The sequence below is a fragment of the Gobius niger genome (genome assembly GCF_951799975.1).
Source record: "Gobius niger genome assembly, chromosome: 3".
Taxonomy (NCBI): domain Eukaryota; kingdom Metazoa; phylum Chordata; class Actinopteri; order Gobiiformes; family Gobiidae; genus Gobius; species Gobius niger.
In genome coordinates, this window is record NC_136854.1 from 34,464,472 (window position 1) to 34,485,399 (window position 20,928).

Genomic DNA, 20,928 nt, shown 5'->3' on the forward strand with positions numbered 1-20,928 from the left:
CAGCATTCCCAAACAAATCGTCACGTAAGGCAGTGCTGGGTACCTATGTTTCCGAGTGGTACATCTCCTCAGTAGCTTCTGCTTATTATTATGATTGTGACTAAAAATCAAGGGGAGATAGACATGATGGTATTACATAGAGCGCATTGGACTTTCTAAGCACTTTGTTACAGTGTAGCTGAACTGTGCAAGACCTTTTCAATCAGGGAAGCCTCTAAGCATCAGGAATGTAAAAATAAATACTAACTGGTGTTTTGTAGCATGTTAGAAAAATAAAAGCTTGGATAAGAAACACCAGCGTAATTGTTTTGTAATATTATTTAATATCATAAATAGTGCATGGATTAGCATATCATCAAAAATGTGCTGCCAAATGAGGCATATGCTATTTAGAGGTCTTTATTGCTGAGACAAGGCGTGTAGTGTATTCACAATCAAGAGAAGATTTTATTTTATCATTTGAAATGGATAGAATTAAAAAAAAAAGGACAGTTTCAGTCAAGTGACTTTTGTTGTTATGGCGGCCATTTTGAATACCGAAGTAGAATTATGCAGTACTACAACATGTAACAATATCTCTACTAGGATATAAAAGAAAGAGAACTGATTGACAGTGGCATTTTAATGTTCTCGTAATCATTGCTCAAGAAAAAAGTAAAAACGGGGCCCCAGAGAGCACACGCCGCACGTGTATGTGAAGAAACCAGTGAGTCAGTGTTTAAGCTGCTCAAGACGTTAGCAAGCTACCGGTTAGCATTTAGCTTCAACAGCTCAGCTCTGACCTCTCCAAGAGAAAGCCCTGAACCACTCTCCAAACATCTAGCCTAGGAAACAACATGTGACAGAGGTCAGTGTTGAAGCCATTGACAGTTGGATGACAGTTGCTAACCGGTAGCATGCTAACGTCTTGAGCAGCTTAAGCAATGACTCAGACTGAGACTGTTGACATGACAAACTGTAAAAATCACAGAGGAAGGTTTTCTGTTTCTCTTCGATGTGTTAATTTAGTCTGATGAGTGAAGCAGATCTTAAGTAAATCCTGCTGTAGCTCGACAGACAGAGCTGCTACATCTGCCACATTTGCTGCTTATATCATATAAACGTGCACCTCTGCGGTCATGTTTTAACTGTTTTCTTCTTGAGCAATGATTACGAATACATGAAAATTCCAGTGTCAATCAGTTCTCCTTCTTTTATATCCTGAATAGAGATATTGTTGCATGCTGTCGTACTGCATAATGCTACTTTGATATTCAAAATGGCCACCGGAACTATGCGTGAGGTCATTGGAAACGCCTGTATAACACAATAAAAAAGCAACAAAAACACTACAAAAATGTGACATAAACGCTGCGACAAAAAAAGTTTCGATCAGTTTTGTAGGTCTTCGCTTTAAGGCTATAAGCTCTTGTTGAGAAGCTTTTCAATTTGGGTAAAGCTGAACTAGAGAAAATGATTCAGGCGGGGGGTTAGAGGATGACAACTCTTTGGTCCAGAGCAACAGATTAATGTTTCTAATGTTAGCTTTAAAAGTAAATGGGATAAAATGCTCTTGTCTCTGAACGGTGTCCACAGCAAAATACGTCACTCATGAAAAGAGTCGTCATAGTCTTGAAGGTGCACGATTAAAGTATAGATAATGTCAAAAATACATTATTGCTACTGTTGTTGACCAGTGACATTTGGAAGAGGCCCTGTGGAGGCAATTGAGCTTAGCAGAGCAAAATGAACATGTGCAGCGCCATTTGCAAAGGGCTGCAATTTGGTGACTCACTCACTTCATGTCGATATCCCTCATTTAACTATGTGCGTACAGCTGGGCCCTGGGAACAAGTGCCTTAGTCACTGCGGCGGGTGTGGGACCTTTAGACACATGTGGGGGCTTTGAGATCTCTGTGTTGTTTAGGCTCACTGTAAAGCCACTGCATCCGCTAAAGGGTTATGCCGGATTCGATTTATCTATTGCAACCAGCCACGCATGGTAGGACTGGAGTGGTTAAAGTGTCTTGCTCAAGGACATCACAACGACAAACGTGTACCAGAGATGCATCACCAAATATGAGGAAATTGTCATATATAATGCTGCCTTCATGTGCTCTGGTAGAGACGATCCTTTCCAGTTGTGAAGTGGAAATTACGAGTGCGTTTGTGTTGTAGCAAAGTGAAACATCTGTAAACACACACCAATGCACTATTAACAAATAAATTCACGTGAGAAAGTCGTCTACAAACCGCTGAACTGCTGCTTCTTTGTATCTGCTTTGATCAAAAAAGAACAGAGCCTAATCGTGAGTGTTGAGTTAGATATATATAGATATTTTATATTTGAAGAGTTTAGTGGTGCTAGGCTAGTGCATGTCTATGGTAACTAGTAGCCTGCATTAAAAACAGTCTGACCCAAGCACAGTGCACCTGAGGGAAATCACTTATAACACCAGACTACTGATATAAATGTTTGTCTTGACTGAATAATGTTTCAAATATAACCATTTTGCATTTAAAATAGTTATATTTGAGCAGCATCAGCTTCCCGGTTGTAAGCTACGCAGCGGCGGATCTGCTAGGTTACCGGATCTACCGGATTCAAAAAGGAGCTTTCTACAAATCAGATATGGCAACGTTTGGAGGACTACCCGATGAATTTGAAGAGGTTTTTAATGCAGGCTACTAGTTACCATAGACATGCGCTAGCCTAGCATTAGCCCAGCACCACTAAAGTCTTAAAATATAAGGACTGCAATTTTTTTTTTTTTTTTTTAAATCTCCAGTAATCAACAACAAAATGAGGCCCTATGTCAAAAATCCTGAATTATCCCTTAAAAATTGAGTAGCTAAATGCATGGCTTCATCAGCTAAAGGAATTCAAATATTTTTTCACTGCTCTTTTGTGTTGAAAGGTCAAAGGTCATCTCATCTCTGGAACTCGGGCATCAAAATTATCTCCCAGTTTCCCAGTGGAAAATACGAGATGAGGAGGCGTTCATGCGTAATTTTTCTACTCGGCAAGTGGTATAACCATAATTTACGAGAGCACATGAAAGCAGCATTGGCCATTGAATTCTCATTCAGTATCTTTTGTTAAAAACCTTACAGACTCGAGCGCTCGTGTCACCTTGGTGGACAAAAGTGGGCAACATTGTTGAAAAGAGAACAACAGGCTGACTGTAGAAGTACTTGACGTAGAGCTACATACAGTCACAAATGTGTACAGTCCAAATACCAATTTTAATTCACGCACGATTGTGAAAACTCCACTATAACATTAAAACCACCTGACGAACATCAAATGCTTCCTAAGCATAATCTAGTGTATTATTGGATTTAAAAGCGAATTGTCACAAAATGAAAAAGAATAGCTGAAAAAACATAGCCACATACCTTGTGTTTGACTCTCCCTGCTCCTTCCTTTGGTTTGAATACGTCACGAGAGAAAAAAGAAATAAATAGAAAAGACAGGGTTACAAAACATTTACTGTAATAGCATGTGTGTGATTAATAGCTCCGTGCATAAAGGACCAGACCTGTGGCTTTGCATGACTGGGTTTCCATTTGGTCGACGGCGCTGAGACTGAATAGGTCATTTTGAGACCATTTCTTGGATATAATTTACTTCTGCCAAATGTGATTTTTTTTTTTTTTTCACAGGATACAGAGACCGACGTGTTTTTCTTGTATCCATTTGTGTTACACAGTTGAATTAGACCGCATGGGAAGACAAATCTATGTGTAATCTAAAGCAGCTGATTCTCAACAGGTATGACGTCTATAATGCTGCGACCCAAATAAGAACATTTAATTCAACCCACAAAACACTTGCCGTCTGAATCTGTTATAATACTGTATTTTCCTACATTGTTTTGTTCTTTTAAGCACTGAATCAAACCTAAAAAGCTGATGAAACGCTACACACAAGATGAGAACCACTGACCTATACATGTGTCATAGTGGTGCAACAAAAATATATCTAAGTTTTGATGCTTGCTGGGTCCAGGGAAAGCATTAAAGGAAGTTACTTGGCTGTTTCACCTCAATAAATGATACAGATTTAAAAGAAATAGTATTTTAAGAAATAAATTAACACTATTGTTCTGTTCAATGGTTCTATATGATAAATATAGAGTGCGAGCTGAAAAATAAAACATGTTGTGGGGACGTGCTGCTCCTGATTCTACATTAGAGATGATGTGGATAACATTAATATGGACACAATGTACAAATGCACTTGGTAAATGACCCCCTTTGCTTCTTTATTTGCAACTGTAAACAGCAAAATCTGGCACAAATGGTCCAAACCAAAAAGACAAATAAATGAAATAAAACATGTATTAGGATGAGGTTAGCTTCTTCTCAAGCTTACAGCCTGTAGGCCAGTGTAGCTCCTAACTTGAAAGCTAAGACCACTACATCCTCATTGTTACCGTGTTGTCACTTGGCCTCGTTGCTTTGTCGTCACTTTTTTTTTTCGGTTTTTGTAAAATTTTTGTGACATATTTGTAATTTTTTTGCTGCTTTTTTGTCATTTTTTTGTCACTTTTTTGTTGCTTTTTCTTTTTGTTGCATTTTTGTCACTTCTTCATCACTTTTTTGTTGAATTTTTGTCACTTTTTTGTCACTTTTTTGTTGCATTTTTGTCACTTTTTTGTCACTTAATTGTTGCATTTTTGTCGCTTTTTTTCATTTTTTTGTTGAATTTTTGTCACTTTTTTGTCATTTTTTTATCACTTTTTTGTCGCTTTTTCATCACTTTTTCGTCGCTTTTTCATCACTTTTTCGTCCCTTTTTTGTCGCTTTTTCATCGCTTTTTCATCACTTTTTTGTCACTTTTTCATCACTTTTTTGTTGCTTTTTTATCACTTTTTTGTCACTTTTTCATCACTTTTTTGTCGCTTTTTTTATCACTTTTTTGTCACTTTTTTGTCGCTTTTTCATCACTTAATTGTTGCATTTTGGTTGCTTTTCATCACTTTTCTGCTACATTTTTGTCACTTTTTTGTGACGTTTGACACTTTTTTCAAGGAGCTTTCAGATTTGGGTAAAGCCAAACTGGAGAAAATGGGCTCGGTTCAGGTGGGGATTAAGAAGTTAAATTAAAATGTTTTGTTTCTGACCATTTTTAAAGCTTTCTCTATGTTCATAAAAATCTCTATAAGCACAAATAATAAAACGACTGTTGAAACACAGTGCGTGTGTCGATACTGGGAAAACAAACAACAGTGTTATTTGTAGTTAACTCCCAACGCTCTATCCCATATTTAGACTCGCTTTTAAGCACAGCAGCCATTACGTAACACCAGTCTGGTCCTTTCAAGGCGTTAGTAGAAGTTACATTTGCATAGCTTCCTTTTTAAATGAGGCAATACAAAAGTCAAAACAGATCGATGCAAAGTTAATAGCAGGCTCACCACACACACACACACACACACATGCAGGTCAATACGCTCAAACCAAACACTCACTCGCAATAACAGAAGCCACTGACTCATCTCATTACTTTTATAGATCCAACTGTATTTCGAGCACAGCGATCATAGCAGTAGTGGAGTGCTTATGTCCGCATCACAGTGGAATGCTTTACCAATATTTCCAGGCTCTAATCTGATTTATACAAATTTTAAAAAGGTCTCAGCCAAGAGGAAATGCGTTGGGGCAGCAGTTTTAGGCGCTGCAAATTCAGGAAGTCCTGATTGAGCCCATTGAGCTCGACCCCGCTGTCATAAATAAAATACACTCGCGCATAGAGCTGAGTCAGGAGAGAGTGACGGTCTCTGGATCATTGAGCACTCAAGAGACTTTGCTCTGATTCTTCCTGACTTTCTGCAGAGAGTGGACTTGATGTTGCTCTTAATAAATGGTGTCCAAAATTCAAAAGGTCTGCGGTTCAAACCTTGTCTGATGCATACTGGTGCCCATGTACATACAGTGCTTCAATGAGTAATGGGTGAACTAGGAGATGCCAGTGATGCAGATTGGCCGTTGTAATTATATCCATCTAACCCAGGGTAGCCAGCCTAGACCAGTGGTTACCAATCTCTTTTACTTGAAGCCCCCCTTTCCTGTGCTGGAGTCAATGCAGCAAAAATAAAATGAACGTCCAATAAGCTTTTCATTCAGATATTTGTTTTTCTGCACCTGCATTCCTCTCAGTCATAGGGCTGGGACTTTTTGCGATTAATTCAGATTATTTAATTCCGAAAGGTCAAGTGTGATTAAAAATGTTAATTGAAATTAATCACGCTTTACTTTAGCGGCTCAGACACTTTATCAGTTTCCTTTTTCCTGCAAGACAAGTAAGGCCAACAACAATTTCACTCATTCAACTCATTTATTTAGATCATTCTCCAAAATAAATCAAACTGCTGATTGTGATTAGGGGTGGGAACCTCTGGGTAGCTCACGATTCGATACGATACGCGATACTTGGCTTATGATAACAATTATCTCACGATGCTGCGATAATCGATATATTGCACAAAAATAACTTATGATACATCACGATAAAAATAAAAACATGCTACTTTTAACCTTTATTTTAACATACTACATATTATTCATCATTCACTTTTCTTTTCATGTGCTTTGTACCACTTTTATAAATGATCCCGGACTAACACACTGAAAATGGGTCTATAGATCTGTCAGTGACTTCTTTTACATTTAAATTAACAAGAAACCACAGTCCTATTTAAAAAGTAATAAATAAACCCCAAATAAATCTTTATAATTATAAAAAGCTATCATTAAAAGTAATTTATTTGTGTGTCAGTGTTTGGTCCAAGTGCTTAAAACTGTAGTGCTGCCCCCTGCTGTCCTGACTGAATTCTTTATCATTGTTGGCTTCTATTGACAGTAAAAGCAGTGGAGCACTGCTGCCTCATTAATATGCATGACGTTGCTCATTAATATGAATGATGTCATCAAGAGCATCGATATCGGAATAAAAAGGTATCGCATCGTCCCGCAAAATATCGGAAAATTGATATATTGTCACACCCCTACTTGTGATTGTATCTAAAATAAGAGGAAATTGTAGGAAAATACAAAGAAGCATCTAAAATATACCCGAAAAATAAATACAACCCCTAAATAAATTATGCTCAAATGTGATTCATTGTGATTAATTAATTACAAAGGGTATAATTAACTTGATAAAAAATTCTAACCGAGTCCCACCACTAATTTTTACTATTTAGTTATCTCGTCCAAACTCCAAAATAAGACATGGCTGTAAAACCTGTTGAATATAAAGTCCTGTGACGATTATTGAGATTGACCAAAGTAGGTAAATAAATTGCCCAGCCCTACCCCCTGCAATCCCTGGCATCACCCCCATTGAGGAACCACTGAGCTGGAGACCATCACAGAGTGTGTACTTTTATGCTCGTAATTTAAGCCTGTAAAGCTCAATATATATACTGTAAACTGTATATCTGCATTGTGACATAGAGCCTGGAAATGATTAGTATATTTCAATAGAGTAGAGTAATTGACTTATCCAGTATTTTAAAAGAGGTGAAATAAAACAGTGTAAAACAAAACAATTGTAAAGGATGAAAACAAATACAGTGATTTGACTTAAACAGATGTGAGGGTAAAACATGGCACAGACGCCACATTGAGCTGCCAGAGTTGTACCTACTTTGTGGGACTGCAGGTATGCAGCGCCTTCAAGTGAGGCTTCCAGGTAGCAATGGAAACTGAGTGTTCATCAGCCGCATAACTACGCCAAACACACTGCATGCAGAGTCCACAAAACCAGAAGAGAAGAGGAAATCCAATCAATTTCAAATCAAAAAACCGGGCCAGACATGAGAGAGAAAGCCGTTAAGGAAGAAAAACACATTAGGGGCTGATTAGTGCCACACGTTCAGGCGGCTGGCGTGGCTGGCTGCACTACATGCCTTTGCACCGGCAGGAGGCTCTCGTAGTGGCGCCAGGTGGCGTCCATGTATGGCCTGGCACCGTCCGTGGAGTAATAACGCCACGCGGCCTGAGTCGACATGTCAGGTCAGGTCCATGTGCGGAGGGAGGGAGACGTGTACAGGAGCATGATGATGAAGTTATACATTAGAAACGGAAGTCTCAGTAACTCAAGGTAAATGCATGTCGATCAAGCACGGCATTAAAGGGATATTTCAGGATTTCTGACATAGGGCCTCATTTCCCAGTTATCCAGAGTGTTGTTGCAGCATGCAGCCAATATATTTGAACAGTTTAGTGGCGCTAGGCTAGTGCTAGGCTAGCGCATGTCTATGGTAGCTAGTACCCTGCATTAAAAACCTCTTCTAAATCATCGGGTAGTCCTTCAAACGTTGCCATATCTGATTTGTAGAAAGCTCCTTTGTGAATGGCACGTGTAGTAGAGTAGTAAGAAACTACTGTAGGTCCGATAACCTAGCAGGTCACCACGTCACTGCGTAGCTTACAACCAGGAAGCTAGTGCTGCTCAAATATAAGCTATTTTAAATGCAAAGTGGTTATATTAAAAAAATGATTCAGTCAACACAGAAATTTGAATCGGTAGTCTGGTGTTACAAGTGATTTGCCTCAGATGCACTGTGCTTGGGTCAGACTGTTTTTAATGCAGGCGAATAGTTACCATAGACATGCATTAGCCTAGCGTTAGCATTGCACCACTAAACTCTTCAAATATAAGGACTGCATGAATTAAAAAAAAAAGTAAAATCTCCAGAAATCAACAACACTCTGGAAAACTAGGAAATGAGGCCTTTTGTCAAAAATCCTGAAATATCCCTTTAAGAGAACTACTATAAAGTGGATAACATTTTGTAACTATTCGTAGGTGGGGTGTAATAGAGCGGTGAGTCACACATTCTTTACACCAGGTAGAGCCAGATCAAGATCCAATTAGGATTTAAGAAGGCCCAAAATAGAACAAAATTGGACTGAATTATGTGTAAAGCTTGATCTTAGCCACCAAATAACGATAGCAGGGGGACTTGGTTAGAGCCACTCCAAAATTGCGGCTCTGAAGGGCTGTTCAACGCCTGCAGGGTCAATCCAACATGACGCTGCAAATCAAGAGTGGAGGAGTGGATTTGGATAAAGTTGATGGAGTTGGACTTCGATTGAAATGGTGTCACTTGATACTTTTGAATCACTTCTGGCAGATCTTCCTCTTTTTTTTTTACTTGAGTGTATTATCTTGATTCAGTGTAAGAACTCATGACATTTTGCCATTATAAAAACATTACCTAAACGGTTCCAATTTCTCATCATCATATATAAAATGAGCGGTTGTTTGTGAGGAACAAAACAAGGAACAAAAGGGAGCTCCGGGCTGTTGTCCTAAAACGGAGGCTGACAGAGTGAGCGAATCAATACAAATAACACACTTTAATACAGTACTTGTTTGAATCGAAAAGACATTCTCAGACATAAAAAAATAATAATAAGATTCTCTTGTATACAGTTCATAAATAAGGATTTGAATAGTACCTGAATGAGGTAGGCGGCCGGGTTTCTCCTCTTTTCAAAGTGCTTCTGCCGGTGCTGCTCCTGGACCTTTAGAGCGAAGCCTGAGCCCAGAATCCCCTGAAACATGACAGTAATACGAAACAATGAGGAGGCTGCCGAGGAAGTGCGGTGGGCTTTAGCTTAGCATTCATTTGCATGAAGCAGACCCACAGCTGGCACAGATACTGTAGGATTCAAATGTTAAACTTGTCTCTCTTTATTCGACTGCAAAACATCTCCCATAATGTCGGAAAGTCGATTAAGTGGGGCACAGTGGATGGGACACACTAATTAACCAGCAAGTATCAATTATAGTGTAATTTTCATATGAAGGCTGGTTATGCACTGCTCACTGTTAGCCTCATATCCTGATGTTTTTGAGAAAATGGGGCGGAAAAACAACTTCCAATTCAGACCCTCATAAAGATGACGGTGATTGGAGAGAGGAATGAATCAATTGTGCAATCTTATTGGTCCTCGTCCTTTAGTTGTTGTGGACATAAAGTTATCAAGTGACACCAATTCATGAATAAATACATCTGTAAATATGCCTTTTTTAGTCAAAATCCTGAAGCTCACCGCTGGCAAGGCAAAGAAGGAGATTCCCAGGAGGGCGAAGCCTGCAGACAGCATCCGCCCCGTCCAGGTCTTTGGTGTCTTGTCTCCGTAACCGATGGTGGTCAGTGTGATCTGTGAGCACATGTAACATAAGTCAATCATCGTTCAAAAGAGGTTAGAGTATGTCGCAAAAGTACAGTACTGTATGTTAGTTCTAATTTGTCCTTTACATTCGACATATCTTTCATTTTCGCAAAGGGCAGTAACATCTAGCGGGGACATCCAGATCTAGCTGAAAGATTAGACAATAAATACCAGAATCCCAGTTAGTGTCATATCAAAGGCCCTGTACATTATATTTTCCAGAAAGAACAATTAGCTTTGTTTTCCAGTATGTAGTAAAGGCATACTGTGAAAAAAGGACCTTTGTGCCACTGTGCATCTAATAAAGCCTTTTTATCAATGGTGAATATAACGGCTGTTGTTTACATTACAACATTACTACTGTAGTGATGATGTCATGGTGGGAGCTACAATATAGAGTTCAGGATGGTGATGTCATATCACTAAGCATCATGGGAACTGCTGTAATGATAAACTGATTTTAAAAAGTAAAATACTGGAGTTATTGTTCACATCAAAACACTACAGTGTGTTAGATGGATATACCGGAAGTGACTCGGCAGCTAATGGAGTTGTTCCACGGCTTTTTTCTCCACTTTTTATATTGTTTTTAGCTAATGTTAGTCTATGGGAAATGTTTGCTAGTATCCACAAACATCCCGAGTCTTTTCACTGGGACGCTATAGCTACATTACAACATGATATTGGCCCTAAACAAAACAAAAACTAATGGATAGGGCCTATAAAGAGATAAGATAAGATAATACTTTATTGATCTCACAATAGAGAAATTCACTTGTTACATTCGGCTTTCAAGATCTCTCAGAGTGTGCAAAATAGAAAAGGAGGTATCTTATGTACAATGAGTAGGAGTAAAAATCTTAAGGGGCAGGAATATAAACAATAAGAAAATAAAAATTGAAAATAAAGAAAGACAAGAACCCAGTTCTTTATTGAAAGTAAGCAAACAGCTAGCTTATGAGATAAAGACATTTGAGATCTACACAAAAAAGCACTTACTTACAGCACCTTTCCACCTACATTAGGCACTCAAAGAAAAAACAAATAAATAAATAAAGTGCATGGCTTTTAAGTAAGTCGGAAAAAACTAATAACTCAGGTGCACTTTATAAGGCCAAGTTGTCACCTTTTTGTGTTTAATTTTGGTTACGCAACTGCTTTATCAGAAATGTGGGTGGTCTAAAACCTGCTGCTTACTCACCAAACAGAGTAGCTGTAAATTGCAAGTATTAAATAGTTATTTTATACATGATCATTTATCATGTCCATTATGTGTGTGAGTCATAAGATGCATTCAGGGCTCTGCTGGTTAGAACCGCACTGATGCCGACACTGGACATGTGCTATCTCAACCACAAAGACGGCTATTGTCGTGTGTGGGTCTAAACGTGCTTTTTCATGGAAGTGCATTTGAAGAGCGTTCCCCACTGTAAATCATTTTAGTGAGAGCAGAGCGTATGACGGTATTTTCCCACAGACTGGGAATTTTATAACTAATGGCTATTTTTGCCAAAGATGTAAAATCAAGTGTCAGCTGAGATTGTGGCTTTAAAGATATGAGATGCAAGTTGGTCATTTTATGCTCACTACTGCCTCCTCAGGTCTTACACTTAACTGCAGCTTCTATATCAAACTTGTGCATGACGACACTTCAGATCCGAATTAACACCCTTTTGAGTGACAGTGCAGGATATGGGCATTGCTGGAACATGTAGGGGGAGGAAAATGCATAATTTCAACAGTTTTAAACTCTGTATAGTCCCTTTAAAAATAATCTGAAACATAACAATTACTTTGCTTTAATTTTTATTGAAGGGACGATGTACAGAGACATTAAGCTCACCAGATTGTGGCTAAATAGCTAGTTTCCATCCGTAGTCCCCGGTAACGTCAAAATAAATAACACTATTCAGCATGACCATTCATTCTTCTAACAGTCAATCACATAGTCAATCACATACACTTTACCAATCACACTACATATCATTCTGCATCAGGCCAATTGCTATTCCTATTTACAGGCATATTGAAATACATTAAAGTTACTCAGTGCTGCCCCTAGTGGTTCACAATGAATAAGCAAAAGCTACATTATGCCAAAGAATAATGAAGGGCCTAAAACCAGCCCCTGTCAGTGCTGGAAGGTTTGGCCTCTCAGCCACTTTTTCAATCCCCGGGTAAAAGCACTATAACTTTTTTAATTCATTTGGGAGATTATTCCATTCTTTGATTGCATTATGTGAAAACGCTGATTGTGCAAATGAAGTTTTGCGTACTGGGACACTACACTGCCCTCTAGAGGAGGAGCGTGTACTCTATTTGTCAGTTGAGATGTTAATTGTACACATTTCTGAAGAGGAGCAGGAGTTATGTGTGATTCTGTACACCAATCTGAGACTAGCCAGCTTTTGTATACCTTCAAAACTTAACAGATTGTATTTTTCCAGAACATGACAGTGGTGATGCTGCCTTGTTCTCCTGTCTAAGATTTTTAAAGCTTGTGGATGGAAATGCACAATTACTACTATACAACTATTGGCCATATTTTCACTGATGCAAACCAGTAATATTGCTTTACCATATCAATAAATCTTCTCGCCTAAAAAGTGTCTATTATTGCAATCTCTTCACTATTGTGTGGCCACTAAACCAGAACTGGCTGCAGGGCGTCACAAAGCCTCGTTTTTACGTTTGTCTAATCACGTCGTATTTATCTGTCTGCGGTTTTGGCCACATTTGTCACAGAAAATTCTCCCATTCTGATTTTTATTGTGACGCTCAACAAAGACAGCCATTAGGACCCATTATGATTTTGGAGCCAGTTGGAAAGTGGCTGTTAATGCATGCAGCCACCGAGCCACATAAGGACAATATTTGAGGAAGAGAGAAAACAACAAATCAATGGATAGAAAGCGACATATACACAGCTATTTTACCGGGATTACAAACCAGGGCGAGGCCGCTCACGATTACAAATGTTAGGATTTCACAATTCACAGCAGTTAAGGCTCTTGTCTCATTGCAAGAACGGGAAGGGCGTAAGGAAATGTCTTCAGTGTGTTCTTGCCGCTGAAGTGGACAACGCAAGGGACAAATGTAATGCGAAACTGTAGCAAGAAAGACTATTTGGAAATTTTCCTACAATTGAGGAGTGGTACACAGAGGTTTTGAGGACACTCCCACTGACTGTACTCTCTACATGATAACACTGACGGATTTCTGGACATCTGGCAACCGGTTCTTAGCAAAATTAACCTTACATAGACTTACTTGACCATGTATTTGCTCATAATGGGTCAGTGATTGTGGAGATCTTTTTCACATCAATGACTTCAATGGATCTGGTGGTGATAGCACTTGTGTATGTGTTCTTTTGTTCTTCATTTTTGCCTCTCTGCTTTGTTTTGTTTTTTAAAGTAAGAGGGGAAAGGGTTCAAACGTACTATTGTTGAATGTAATATGCACTACAATCCCTAATTTGAAAATAAAAGTGTAATACCAGGTTCAAACCATATATTGTAAACAAGACTAAGCCAGCACGGTAACTACTCTAAACAAGGACTTATCTTGGGTTAATCTTGGTCCAAACCAGGTCCACAACATTTCCATATTCACCAAAGATAAATAAAGAAACCTTCGAGTTCATATTATTCTAAATTAACATTTTGAAATATCCATCAATGTTATGATCTTCCCTCAAGGCAAATCACTGAAGTAGGAATTTCAAGTGTATGTCTAGACGTACACTTGAAATTCTTACTGTTTTTGATCAGGCCATGATTTGTGCCATAACAAGAGGCAAACTGCTGTCACGCCTCACACTGAGTAAATATCCCTCAAAGGCTCTGGACTGTATGAATGCGCTTTCTATATGCGTGATACAGTCAGTGAGTGAGAGAGAGAAGCAACAGTGACTCAGCCAAGTTGACCTCGGAGAAAACTAGGACCACTGAGGGACTAAACTAGGAGTAAAGAAGGTCTAAGCAGAGCCGCAGCCAACGGTGAAGGTCTAAACCAGGTCTAAAGCGAGAATAACCTTAACCAGATTCAAACCAATCCTTAAAGCAGAGGTATTACACTTTTTTACATGATATTTGGTAATAATTCAAACACATCTTGATCAATTCCTACATTCAACGCTACAAGAAAATCACATGTGTCCCTTCAATCTTAGTCTGTCCTTTCATCACACCAGATCTTAAACCTCTCGCTTCTCTGTGACGGAGACATACGCCGTGCAGTCCATGGGTAGCATTGTTGGGAGATCGAGAGAGCTTCCTGGTCACATAAGGCCGCAGGAGGAGCTCAGGGGTGAATGTCGGGACCAATGTTTAAAACAAACAAAGCCAGTTCCACTTAACTTCAAATCGTTACTTAGTACGGAATATTCAAAGATTACTCAAACAAAAAGAATGACTCAGAACAGAAGTATATTTTTGGTGAGGCAACAGCATCTTTGGGAGAAGGTGTATGTGTAATGTGTTTGCATTTTACCCCCCTCAACTGAAAGCAGGCCCTAATATGAAGCCTAGAGTGTAAATTCAACCTGGGAGACTAATTTCAGCATCACCTCCAGCCAATGCTCGCGTCTACGAGAGTAACACTTCCACCTCAGCCTATCAGCGCAGAGCCACAACTTCGTAGCAGCCAATCATCGCCCTCAGTTCTGCTTTTAGGCCTCAAGCGTTCCTGGTTCGTTCGCTTCCCTGCTGTGCTGTGACCCACCTCCACCCCATCTCCGCCTCTTCTATCCACAGCTTCTCCCTGCTTCATCCTTCATCGGTCTCCCATACCACCACCAGTGTCCAGGCTCCAGGGGGAAGACATCCCTAACGCTAACCTACCCATCCATACTAAATTTAATTCATATATCAATGTCTACTGCCGGGGTCTGATTGCCAAAAATATAAACATGTCAATAAATCTTTCTAATCACTGCTTTTGTCTGTTTGAGTCTATCTAGGTTGAAATGACTTACCGTGCCCCACCACAGGGCGTCAGCGTAGGTAGCAAACTCTTTGTTAAACTTGTTCTCCACCAGATACACAAGGAACGAGGAAAAGATGAGGACCAGGAAACCGATGTACCAGGCCGTCACCAGCTCCTGCAAAGACAGGGGAGGTCAAAAGGGCAACACTTCACCACTTTGGAGGATGAAAAAGCCAAGCCTTTGTAAGACTTACAAATCCACAGCTGAAATATGCCAGGGGTGAACCTATAATTTAATATGTTCACGTAAGCATACGCGTTAAGCTTTTTATATTGGAGTAACAGATTTTCACTGAAACAATACGGTAAAGTGGACAACGGGCGAAGTGCGTGGGCTATTGAGGTCAACAGCCTGTGCAAACATCTACAACAACAGTTTTCAATAAACTGTTCATGCTTTTTCTCTAGGGTAAACATGCAAACACTCATAATAATATAAAAGAAAGCAGTCGATGAACATAATCGATCCACAAAACAGTCCATATCCTGTTCTTACCATGTTGCACTACTGCTGAATCAAACTATAATTTATTACATTGTGGTCTCCGGTGGCTTTACAGGGACCAACGGAGAACAAATTGATGTTTATTGATCATTTATCTGTCCTTCTTATTAACACTCAGCTGTTTTGTATATGGTTGGAATCTCTTTATTATCTCTGAAGCGCCTCTTGCCTGGAGGAAATCCACGGAGACATGGGGGAGAACATACCAACCTTTCATACAGAAGGTCCCACAAATCAAAATACATCTATTTGTGTGATGGCCATCTTCTTTTTCAGCATCACAATCAAATGTTCCTTATGCTAAGATATGATACATTTAGAAAAGCATTGTATAATTCCTACTGAGAGATTTAAAAGGCTAGATAAAGGAATTCACTTTTTTGTGAGCAGATATTTAATTTAGCTGCACCATGGACCTTAATTACATTGTGATGACCATAATTATGCTTAAAGTGAACCCTAACATCCCCACTTCTGCTTTGCAAAAAGACGACACTGAGACTGTGTTTTCGTGTGAGAGCATAGTGTTTGGAAGTGTGTGTTTGCTGCACCTTGCTGTGAGCGTAGACCACTGATCCCAGCAGTTTCCAGGTGCCTCCTCTGCGGTCCATGCGCACCATCCTCAGGATCTGCAGAAAACGCAGGCTCCTCAGGACAGATGTGGCGAAGATGTTCCCCTGACTCCCCGCCGACACCACAGCCACCGAGGCGATCAGCACGATGATGTCTGGAGAGGAGAACGGGACAGAAACTTACTTCACTTAACTCATAGCAAAGAAGGTAGAACGTAAGACTCCTTAAACAGTTCAAGTCAAAAGTTTAGCTCAATACAAACATTAACCTTTTACTCAAATGTAAAACAATATAGGCCTAAATGATGTTGTCTTAAAAAGTTGTTAGTCGGTGAAACTATTAAAAGGTTAAGGTTTGTCGCAGAACCTAGAAAACCACAGTCTAATAGTGGGAAAGCAAGTCAAATGAGTTCAGAGTGTGCGTTGTTGTTTTTTGTGCGGTTTCGACACTCTTTGACGTCGACTTTGAGGGTTCTTGTTTGATGAAAAGGATATAGGTGCACACTGTCTTTACTGTCTACTTTGCATCGATGACTCTGAGGTAAGACTGACTGCGTTTTTGTCTGCTGTGCCGTCTCTGTCACCCTTCACTGTGAGTAATTATCCCTCAAAGGCCCCGTATAAACGCAGCTCGAGGCATCAGCTGCTCACAATGTGCTTCCTGTGAGCTTTAATACTGTGTGTGCATGAGAAGCTAAGGTGACTCAGCTTAGAGACAATGTAGGGATGGGTATCGTGAAGGATTTATCGATACCACAACTCTTATCGATGCTCCTTATCGATCCGGTATTTTAACAGTAATCTTATCGGTACTTTAAAAGAAACAAAAAAGAAAAATAGTTGGCTACTGTATACGCATTAATCCTTGGCCTATATTTATTTTTTATTACTCTACATTTGGATCTAATTTATTTCCACTTTGCCACAGTTAATATATGGGAGTTAAAATACTTCACTTACTTTACTACTTTACTACTTTTTCATTATTATTATTATTATCTAGTAAATCAAGGATTACCAGGCGGTTAGATTTGGCTGTAACTCTGGGGACTGAGTCAAAATGAGAACTTGGTGCAGTAAAATAATGAACGAGACTCGACAGCCTGTTTTCTGTTTTCTGTTACTCAGCTGTCGACATTTGTGGAAAAATAGACTCCACCTGAAACTCTTAAGTTTGGGTATTTATGAAAGAAGAAGGTGCGAGTGGCTCGTCTGTTTGTTCAATACGAAGTCGTTACGTTTCGCTTTTCACAGCGGGTTAGCGGCAGCAGTTCGTGGAGTTTCTGAGAATAAGCACGTTTTTAATGTTTTACACTGCGTGTCTTTCCCGCGGGCACCTGTCTCGCTGCGCGCACGGCTGGAGAGGGAGGAGGAACGCGGAGATGGGCCAACACCCTGATGGGGATGAACCACTAGGAAGAACAGATCAGATGCAGAGAACTCATCCATGAGAGCGGAGAGCCTGTTTTTTAGTGATCATTTGATTAGCGCAGCAACACAGGGCCCCGTTAAGAACACCGATCGGGCTGGAGCTTATCAGTCTGGGTGGACCGGCACACGTGGCCCCTGGCACACGTGGCCCCCGGGGCCGCTATGATACCAGGTTCCCTACTCATAACTGTTTTTGAATGTCACTGTCCACAATTTTTTAAATTTATTTTATTTTTGATTCAGAATCTCTTTTTCAGGGGAGTCCTGGCCCCAGAGGGGAGTCAATTGAACATGTTTTTAGCGGTAGGGGAAACCTACGCAGACACGGGGAGAGCATGCAAACTCCAGACAGATAGGCCCCATCCAGGTGGGAATCGAACCCGACTTCGACTCTGAATAACGATTCAGTCTATGAACAATGTGTTGTGACTGTTTATTGCTGTTTTAACTAGCTATGTAAACCTTTATCATTTCTCTATTATATAAATGCATAGGTTCAGAATCTGCAAAATTTTCAGCAATCTACATTTTTTATGAGTATACCTACAACACCTATAATATTGCACACAAAAAAAATGAGTTAGTACAATTTTGCCAAAAACAAAATGTCTTGCCCTGTATAACCATGTTTATAAATGCATCCGATTCTTGTATTAGTTTAGAAATGTACATTTCAGTCTTCTTTCAAATGTTAATGCTCCTGGTCATGTTTATAATGGACACAGCCAAGTGATAATGATTTTTAAAACCATTATCACAAACATAGACAGCAATAGCAATCACAAAATACAGTATCACAAATATGTTTCCGACATTGTGCAACGCTCTAATATAAATTTTCACAGCAAACAGCAGGACCTGACGTCGCCAAGTTAAGATACTAGGATGAAGCCATGTGATTCCCTGTGAAAGAAACCAAGAGGGATTAAAGTGGCTTTGATGACTTTGGTTGTGGTTAGTGCAGTCACAAGTAGGCATGAAGAAACATCCTTCACAAGACACTTCTCCAGCTTTCATATAGTGAAAGTCCCTGGTGAAATGAAATCCTTTCTTTGTGTTATTTATCACAGCTCGCTCTCATAAAGTCGTCCTCCCACTGAACCTGATTCCTGACAGAAAGTGCTGACCGAGGCGTGGATCTTTGGCCCGTGATACAAACCATTCACGCTCGGAGAGAAAATGAGTAGATAGCATGGCAAAAACTGGCCCTATTTTTGAAGAGGTGAGGAAATCGAGAGAGCCAGGTTGGTCGATTTAGCTCATGATTATTGATCACATTTGATATAAACATCACAATTTCTTCCAGTAAAATCATGAACCACAATTTAAAAGTGTCTAAAGAACCATTTAGACTTGCAGAGCCTAAAATTCATCGAGTTTTTTTTCATTTGCCCCTTAATTCTCAGATGCCACCATGAAATCTATTGTATGATTTTCCTTTAATTGATTAAGCCTATGATAGTGATTGACCAATTTACCCATTACTTTTTTAACACCCCAACGAATTTCTCAGCTAAAAAACATCCAAATTGTGTTAATTACGAGATAAAATTGGTTGAAAGGTTGGTAGGAAAAGTGGGGAGCAGAGAGGGGAAAGGGAAAAGAGAAAGCTGCGGGGAAACAAGCTATGAAAAATAGATAAATGTCTCTGTGGGCTGAGAGTGTGGTCCTGCTGAGCCACCATTTATTTCCTTTGAAGGTGCTCCCTGGAGACCTGGACAGAGGAGTCACATGCTCGAGCAAAGGCAGCGGAAAATAAACACAGTGGTCAGATTCAAAAAGAATAGCATGCATTACAATAATAGAAGAAGATGCATCTTTTAAGAGGGTGAGCTGAAATGCTTTTCCAGCTCAGATCAGTTGCTTTGTTTTTTCCGAGGTCCTTTAGATGCCAACGCGGTGCTTTGTGCATTCGCTATAAAGGCTGGAATTATAATTTTATGTTAAGCTATTGAAAATGAGTCTTATTAAAGCCAGACCAGAGGCTACATGGTCAACACCAGCCGCTGTGAAAATGAGGCGTTGTGGAATCAATTTTCTGCTACACAAGGCTGAAACAAACGCAAGAGACTGCTTCAAAATGTCTAAGTGCATGACTTGACTTTTCAGATAAACACTGGACAAAAGACTAATAATTTCTAGCTAAAAAACAAATACAAATATCCATGATGAAGGTCAGCACAATATCGCCAAATTATTGTTATCGCAATGGCAAGTTAGAAGCCATACCTCACAAAATCACTGGAATCTTCCATCTGACTGAGATTTACACATGTTTTTGCAAACACAGCATAAAATAAAAAAAAGCATGGTAACTTAAAAATGTGCTAAAAGATCATTTTTGGCTTTTTAACATTGTTTTGGTCCTGATGTTTTTGTTTTTTTTATGTTTTAAAGGTGCATTGTGCAACTTTTTAGATGGAATTTTTTTCTATATTTGTGCGTATTTGACCTTGTAGTGTATGAATGATCAGCATGGCAGCTTTACTTTCCATATCAGTGGTCTCTACAACACTCCAGGATCAATTGTTTGAAGGGTTGTCCAAAACAATTCATCCAGGAGCATTGTAGAGACCACCGTGATTGAAAGTAAAGGCGCCATGCGGACCACTCATACAGCTGCTGGGTCACTACAAGGTCAAATACACACTTTTAATCTCTTAACCCCCACCTGAACCACGCACATTTTTCTCCATTTTGGTTTTACCCAAATCTAAAAGCTTCTTGAATGAGACGAAAACGTGACAATAATGTGTGACGAAAACGCAATGAAAGCAATGAAAATGTGGCAAAAATGTGATGAAAACCCAACAAAAAAGCGATGGAAAAAAAATGTCCAAAGAGTTACGACAGCGCGAGGAAAAATATCAATTTAGATGAGTTCTGTTAGCTTTCAAATTAGGCGTTTCATTGGCCTTATGGATTTGGGTAAAGCTGAACTGGAGAAAATGCACTTGGTTAAAGGAACTAGACGGAGTTTAAAATGTTAATATTATGTATTTTCCTCCCCCTACATGTTCCAGCCATGTCCTAATGAGTAGAATGATTCTCTAGACTTATTCACCACAACTGCCTCTAAAATCCTGCACTGTCACTCAAAAAGTCGTCATGCACGAGCTTAATATAGAAGCCGCAGTTACGCCTAAGACCTGAGGTGGCAGTAGTGAGTATAAAATGACCAACTTGCATGGTGAGGGTTAAGGGGTTAAGTTTTGTTTTGACACAACATCATGAAAAGCACATTTCGGTTACCCT

At 39.5% G+C, this 20,928-nt stretch overlaps 1 protein-coding gene and 1 long non-coding RNA gene across 5 annotated transcripts in view; one reads left to right on the plus strand and one right to left on the minus strand.

The window, feature by feature from the left end:
- Nucleotides 1-20,928, minus strand: part of kcnq5b (potassium voltage-gated channel, KQT-like subfamily, member 5b) — a 192,724-nt gene that overhangs the window by 13,773 nt on the left and 158,023 nt on the right. For 2 of the 4 annotated variants that reach the window (XM_079553308.1, XM_079553310.1), the window contains exons 4-10: nucleotides 16,222-16,397; nucleotides 15,155-15,280; nucleotides 10,054-10,164; nucleotides 9,457-9,552; nucleotides 7,637-7,731; nucleotides 3,379-3,405; nucleotides 44-100 (exon numbers count right to left, since the gene is read on the minus strand). In XM_079553308.1, coding sequence (XP_079409434.1) covers nucleotides 44-100; nucleotides 3,379-3,405; nucleotides 7,637-7,731; nucleotides 9,457-9,552; nucleotides 10,054-10,164; nucleotides 15,155-15,280; nucleotides 16,222-16,397 — 688 coding nt within the window. The remainder of the gene's footprint in view (nucleotides 1-43; nucleotides 101-3,378; nucleotides 3,406-7,636; nucleotides 7,732-9,456; nucleotides 9,553-10,053; nucleotides 10,165-15,154; nucleotides 15,281-16,221; nucleotides 16,398-20,928) is intronic. The other 2 variants (XM_079553309.1, XM_079553311.1) reach the window with 1 other exon arrangement.
- The window catches only part of LOC306960939, a 58,816-nt gene continuing 46,106 nt past the window's right edge, over nucleotides 8,219-20,928 (plus strand). Inside the window, exon 1 of the long non-coding RNA XR_013792732.1 lies at nucleotides 8,219-8,353. This is a non-coding gene — a long non-coding RNA (uncharacterized lncRNA). The remainder of the gene's footprint in view (nucleotides 8,354-20,928) is intronic.